At 44.9% G+C, this 7,234-nt stretch overlaps 1 protein-coding gene across 1 annotated transcript in view; it reads left to right on the top strand.

The window, feature by feature from the left end:
• Positions 1–3,176: 3,176 nt before the first annotated feature.
• BOK (BCL2 family apoptosis regulator BOK) overlaps positions 3,177–7,234 on the top strand; it is a 35,624-nt gene continuing 31,566 nt past the window's right edge. The window contains exons 1-2 of the mRNA XM_044433056.1: positions 3,177–3,238; positions 5,018–5,387. Coding sequence (XP_044288991.1) covers positions 5,159–5,387 — 229 coding nt within the window. The 5' untranslated portion in view covers positions 3,177–3,238; positions 5,018–5,158. The remainder of the gene's footprint in view (positions 3,239–5,017; positions 5,388–7,234) is intronic.

Below are 7,234 nucleotides of genomic sequence, written 5' to 3'. Positions count from 1 at the left end.
CAGGAGAAATGATGGAAATGAAGTCCTCTTTTTCAAAATGTTCCACCTCCACAGGCATCTGATTCCACTGAGCAGAGTCACTCTGGTGGGAATGGAACTTGGCCCAGAGCTGGACAAGCCACAGGATAAAGAAGATCCTGGCCTCTCCTTACTCCTCTCGACACACAACCTGGCAAGCCTCGCTTTACCTCTTCCTGTCCTTATCTGGTTGTGCCACTAACCTCAGAAGGAGAGCCACCACAGAGCCACAGACATGGTAACCCGGTTTAGGGCCTTGAAGTAACCCCCCTTGCCCCCAGTATGCTATGGACCCTCAAATAATGTGCGGGGTCATAGGCTTGTATCCTTACTGTGATGGAATTTGAGCAAAAAATTCTAGCTTTGGAGGGAAGCTGTTGGCAGAGGCATATGATGCAACAAATCTACCTCCCATTCACCAGTCCCTGGAACAGTTCTGCAGCTTTATTTTAAAAATTTCTGGCTGCAATCCTACACCATACACAGTTACTTAGGAGAAAATCCAAACAAACTTTGTATGATTTATGCTGGAGTAGAATTGTCTAGGATTCTGCTGAGTGACTTTATCTACTGTATCTGAGAAAAGACAAATTGTTATGGCATGGTATGTATTTGCACAGGGCATGTCTAGTACTAATATATTTTTATTCAGTATAAGAGATGGCATAACTTAGTGTCCTGCAATAGCAAGAGGTTAGATCTGATTGCCTTCTGGCCCTTTCCAACTCTACTATGCAATATTCTATGATATAGAACAAATTTGAACAAATTCATATGAACAAATTTCCCTTTGAGTGCAAATAGTTGGTGTGGAGATGCGTTTGGGACCATGGTACAGGATGAGTGGAGTTCTAACTCTATTCTGTCCCACCCCTACTGAAGAAAGGTTCCCATGGTGAAGTGACATCATCTGATGATTTTCCAGAATTCTGTCTTCCTTTACCTAACCTAACAAGACATGCAAATATTATATATGGGATAGGCACTTCTGTCATCTTCACCACATTCCCTAACCCTCTTGTCTAACCCTCCAGGAATTCCTTTTAGCACTGGTGTGGACACTGGCTACTAAGCGAGAGCAACTGTGTACATTAAGTCACCATTGTTTAAAAACAAAAACTAATGTTTTTATAAAAGAAACCTACATGTTCAAAATAAACCCTTTTAGAAGTCAGATGACACAAGGAGATTCTGTAACCACAACACAGATTTTGTGACATCAAAAACACCTTTCTAAGAATTTTGAAAGGAAAAAATGTATTCAGATTTTTCCATTTGGTGGCAGCCACCTTATACTTTTTCACCAACAAGTTTTCCTTAAATTCTTGGGAGCACTTCCTGCTTCATTTTTTTTTCTCCAGCCTTCCAAAGTGTCAAAACAGCCATTAGATATTTCCCCCAATTGATCATAGAACCTTACAGTGAGGACATGATGAATTTTAAACTGCAGGAGGTTTTCATGACAAGTGTTTCCATGCAGAAAGCACTATGCAGCTAGTTCCATGTTTTTTACTTCCTTTGAGTGCAATCCTGTGTTTTGTTTAGACAGAACAAAGTCCTATGAGGGGATACTGGCTGCGGCACACTGGAAGTTGTAGGGCTTTTATTTTCTCTAAACTTCCATGCTTAATTAATTTTCTGTGGTAAGATAATAAACAGGAGAAGTGCAGGAAACACATGGGAGGATTATGAATGGAGACAACAACATCAGGGCCTCCATAAATCCATGAATGAAACAGCATAATAAAAGTATTGTTCAGAAAGCATTCACACACTTGCACACACAGAGCAGCATTATATACCACAATACCAAATTAGTCAGGATCAGACGACCACTGTCCTTTGCACAGTTACCTAGGAGCTTCATTGAATGCTGTTGTATTCCGTCTGCTGACAGAATGCCGTCTGTCTGTATAGATTTGTCTTATATGGCATGTTGAGGTTTAAAAGAAGATCTCCAACAGGCTGAAATACAACTTTGAATTTTCAAGAAAGGCAAACTATCTATAGTTTGAGTTGCTAGGTAAGTACCCCATTCACAAAAAGGAAAGAAACATTGAGCCTCTTCTTGATTGCTTTTCTACTTTTCTGACTCCCTGTAGTTTTGCAATAGGAAGCCAAAACTTGAAAGCCTTGTTATCACCTCATTTGTTTGCCAGTTTATTCCCCTTTTCTTGGCCCATGAGTTTTAACAAACTTACAAATTTAAAAAATAATTGTATCACAAAATATGCCCTGATAAATGCTGTGACTAATGCTCAGTCAGAATCTGAACACAAAACAACCACAGTTGAGAAGGGAACGGTAAGCTGATAGCAACCAAGTAAGGCTGAACTTTCTCTTCCCTTCTCCTTCAGAGCATTACCACTAACTTCCTTGTTATTTTAAAAATATTATTGTGATGTTATAAGCGTGTTTTTAAGTTTACCCATAAGCTACCTTTGGAAGATAGAAACCCTGAAAGGTGGGGTATGGATAAATAAAATGAATCACAATTAACATTGTGTATGTGTGGGTGGGGTCACTTCATCTTCCAAAGCATGTGGGGGGGGGGGCAGCAAAAGCCCATGAAGACTTCAGGAACAGCTCGCTGAGTAGAGAAAGGTGGAGGGACTAAGGTCAAATGGGATTAACCCTAACCCTTAAATTGTGGGAAAGGAGCGTGGGAACCATTTCAGTATGTTTTCAAGGATGCCCCAACCCTGTGAGGTAGGCTACTGTTGTTTCCATTTTACAGATCTGCTCGAAGGCTCAGAGATGCCGGTCCGCATGCCCAGGCATCCTGCTAGACAATACTTCTCCGAAGCTGGACGCGGAACCATACCAAACTATGCAGCCACAACGCCGTTCGGCTCACGTGGCTCCTCCTTAAGAGCGCGGGGAAAGGGGCGGGAGGGCTCTTCCGAACTGGATGCACTCCTCCTCCTCCTCCTCCTCCTCCTCCTCCTCGCGAATCCACTTTCCTTACAAGGCTACAGCAAGCCGCGTTCCTCTTTCCGAAGGCGAGCGGGGCGAGAACCGCCTGCAGGAGAGAGCGGGACGGCGGCGCGGGAGTCAGGCGCGGCTGAGCGCGCCTTGCCGGGCAGAGCGAAAGGCCCTGGTCCCCCCGGCGCCGCGAGGGCTGCAGAAGCGCCGGGCTGCTCCGCCGCGGGGAAGCGGGGCGCCGTGCGCGGGGCGCCGGCTGCAGCGCCCTTCTGTGTGATGGGCATGCCCTCGGCAGGTAAAGAGCTGGAAACTCCGACGGCTTGAACCGGCCGTCTGCTCCCTCCTCGCCGTGTTTGCAGCAGAGGGGCAGGATTGCTCTGAGTACCTCGTTGGCCCCACGGATTTGTGGGGGACTTCCAGGGGAAGCCTGGATAGCCTGGCCTCGCCTCGCCTCGCCTCGCCTCCTTTACGGATTTTTTTTGGCTGGTCCAAACGATGGGCTCGTCCACGTGTAACCCTCCGTCTCGGAGCTCCCAACGCCTCAAAGAAAAAGTTGTTTGGTTGGTTACCCAGGGTTTCTGCCGAAATCAGATACAAGTAGCTATTGGGCAGCCCTATAATGTAACTTATGACCCTCATTTTAGGCGTTCGTGCGTAAGTGTAGGTATGCATTGCTAAGGTAATTTTTGGTATGAACGGGTTTGCACTGCTTGTCCTGCTAGGAACTGAGAAAGAATTTTTCAATATCAGATTAACTAGAAAAATAAGATTGTACAGCATAGATATCTTGTAACGTGACATAGCTTGCTGCTAGAAACTCGTGGGTTAGTTCCAACTTGTTCCCTGTCCTGCATGAAATCTCCGGTGCTGCTTGGTTCACATGTCAGGTTTTAAACTTGCCATTAAGTCAGGCATTTGGCCTGCCTTGGCCGAGTTTCTCTGTCCTGGCTCTCCAGGGCCTCAGAAAGGGGATTTTCCTCTATGCTTTAATGGAAGATGCTCGAATTGAGATGTTTTGCTTTTTTCTATGTTAAATTGGGATTTTCAACCTATTCCCTATATTACTCTGCTAGGAATGCTTGAGATGTGTACTAATTCAAGGATCAGTGCTAGGTCCCTATAGAAATCACAACAGACATAACTTGCAGTACTCTGTTTCTTTTAAAAAAGTAACATTTTAAATTGATGCATTTATAGTATCTCAGAGATACTATAAATGTGAACAATAATTACTTTAGAAAATGGCCAAGGATTCATTGTCTGTATTGTGCCAAGAAAACAGTCTTTTGGATTCCTGTGTCCCCTTGAGGATGACATCTGGCACAGCTGTTCCTATTTTTATGAAGAAGCCATGCAGACTGACTGTTGCGATCCTTCTCTCCCAGACAGCCTTGTTTTGGTTGAGTGGGTAATGGAATCTGGTGTGCACATTTTTGCTGATGTTACTGCCACTGGGATTTGTGTTTTTCCTGTTTTGCATAAAATAGGATGGAAATGTCTGGTTCCATTACTTCCATATTCTAGAGTGTTGGTCTTCCAGTACTGTTGATTTTTTAAAAAAACTAATGAATCTGGGGAAAACTGAATTAGACTAATGTAGTCTATATATGTCTTATATAGAATTCTTACCGGAATCCTGAAGACTGCAGGGGTGTTCTGGGGTGTTTGTCTGTTTTTACAAAAGCCAGTAAAGTTGCAATCCTATCTTACTTGGAAGTAAGCCCCATTGAGCACAGGGGGATTTACTTTGAATAAATATGCATTGGATTGTACTGTAGATCAGTTTCTGGCACAAAACAGTGTTAATTACTGAGGTCAAGATCAACTGCTGTGGTTTGGAAGGCTGGACATTTTGTTCCTTTTTAATATTTTATTTTTCAAATATTTTAAATAATGAAAGAACAATATTCTAGACACTAATACTTCTAAAATATTTTGTTTGGTGGGTCCTACACTGGATAATCTAATGGGGAAAAGAATATTCAGTTCGTATCGCTTAATGAGTTCCAAGCTATTTCAGGCTATTGTCCCTGCTTTATTCACAGATTTCTTGATTTTTTTTTAAATCAACTAGGTACCTCAAAAGATCATTTGTGCAGGGGCTACTGTGAATTAGGATCACAGTGAAATGCTATCTGACTGAAGATTTCCTCGCAAGGTGTCCTTCAAGGGAATTCCCAATGAGTGCTCCACTCTGTACACTTCAGATGAGGTGATGAAGATGGAGGTACTGCGCCGCTCTTCCGTCTTTGCTGCAGAAGTGATGGAGGTGTTTGATCGGACTCCCACTGACAAAGAACTTGTATCTCAGGCCAAGGTGCTCTGCAGAGACTACATCCACTCCAGGCTGATTCGGGCTGGAATAGGTTGGAACAAACCTGAGCACAGTGCACCTGTTCCTGGTGGCAAGTTAGCAGAAGTGTCCAACATACTTCTAAGATTAGGTAAGTGCAGCACCTGTCATGGATCGATCCTAATAGATCCACTGACTAGGAGACACATAGAGTGAGGTGAAGGTGTCCTCCTCCTAGCAGGGAACTTTGTCTTCCCTGATGGTCCAGGACTGTCCATGGAAAGCTAGTAATGGTGATGTACCTGCTGGCAGTAACTCGCAAAAAGACCTGCAATCCAGAATGTGTGGGGAGGGGTGCACAGATGAGTTTGAATTCTGTGGATTCAAAGCCTGCCCAAAAGTGGGGTGTCTCAGGATCAGAGCCTTCAACTGTGCTGTACCCGATGAATCCCTCTTCCCCTTGATTGCAATTAGTGGAAACTGTAAACAAAAATAAAAATCTCTCCTCACCCCACCCACCCACAGACTGACCTGGTTTGCACATCATGGTAAGCCACAGTGGGCTGTCACCATGGCTGGTTGTGGGGAGGCTTAGCATGACATCCGAACCTGGAACATCTTTTCCATTAGTGTGCTTTCGTAAGCAAGCTGCTGTGAGACTCCGTGGCTAGTAGGGTAGGCTAGGGTGACTTATTCTCGGGGTGGCTTACTGTGACATCTGCACCTGACAGAGTCACTTCAGCATGGGCTGAGAAGCAGTTTACTGACCTCAGCCCATGGATGCTTAGGAGTGCTTTCCCACTATCTCTGTGACAGTGTTGGTTTGCATTCGTATGATTTATGAGTGGATTTGGAGATATATTTTGTGCAGAGGGGCTCAACAAGAGATTAGGAAATGCCTTGCAAATTTCAAGTGAATGGTTCTATTTCTCTAAAACTGCTCAGCTGGTGAATTCTTATACAGTTAAGTATAAGAATAACATTTGAACTCTGTATGTGCAACCCTTTGAGGAGCAAAGCCAGGGGAAGCAGAGTTCATCCTGTAGCAAAACAATGTTCTAGTAACTCTTGTTCCCATGCACAACTCTACGAAGCCTTAATGACCAGTGCCTGGGCTTGGTAATGGACTGGATGAGGGCCAGTAAGCTGAAGCTCAGTCCAGAAAAGATGTAGTATTGGTAGGTAGATCATCTGACAGGTAGGGAGGGCTCCAACTGCATTCTCCCTAAAGGACAAGGTTCATAGCTTGGGGGTGCTTCTGGTCCTAGAACTGAGTCTCAGGTAGACTCAATGGCCAGGAGAGCCTTCCTTTAGCTGCGGCCGATATACCAGCTTGGACAGACAGAGCCTGGACACAGTTACCCATGCCCTGGCAACTTCCCAGCTGGACTGTTGTAATGCCCTCTGTGTGAGGTTGCCTTTGAAGATGGTCCGGAAACTTCAACTCGTTCAAAATAGGGCTGCATTGGTGCTGACAAAATCTAGCCCATGCACTCACACCAATTTTGTACCACCTACATTGGCTACCAGTTGAGGACCAGGCCCAATTTAAAGTGCTTGTTTTGACATTCAAAGGCCTACACGGTTTGGGACTGGGATATCTGAAGGACTACCTTTTCCCATATGTACCTGTTGTTGTTAGTCACGAAGTCGTGTCCGACCCATCGCGACCCCATGAACAACAATCCTCCAGGCCTTCCTGTCCTCCACCATCCCCCGGAGTCCACCCAAGCTCACACCAACTGGTTCCGTAACTCCATCCAGCCCCCTCATCCTCTGCCATCCCCTTCTTCTTTCGCCTATTGTTCCCAGCATTAGGCTCTTCTCCAGGGAGTCCTTCCTTCTCATTAGGTGGCCAAAGTATTTGAGTTTCATCTTCACTATCTGGCCTTCTAAAGAGCAGTCAGGGTTGATCTCCTCTAGGATTGACCGGTTTGATCGCCTTGCGGTACAAGGGACTCGCAGGAGTCTCCTCCAGCACCACAATTCAAAGGCCTC

The sequence above is a fragment of the Varanus komodoensis genome, unplaced genomic scaffold, assembly GCF_004798865.1.
Source record: "Varanus komodoensis strain SLA01 unplaced genomic scaffold, ASM479886v1 scaffold25, whole genome shotgun sequence".
Lineage (NCBI taxonomy): Eukaryota > Metazoa > Chordata > Lepidosauria > Squamata > Varanidae > Varanus > Varanus komodoensis.
The sequence above is the reverse complement of the archived record's forward strand: the minus strand, read 5'-3'. Positions and strand labels throughout refer to the sequence as shown.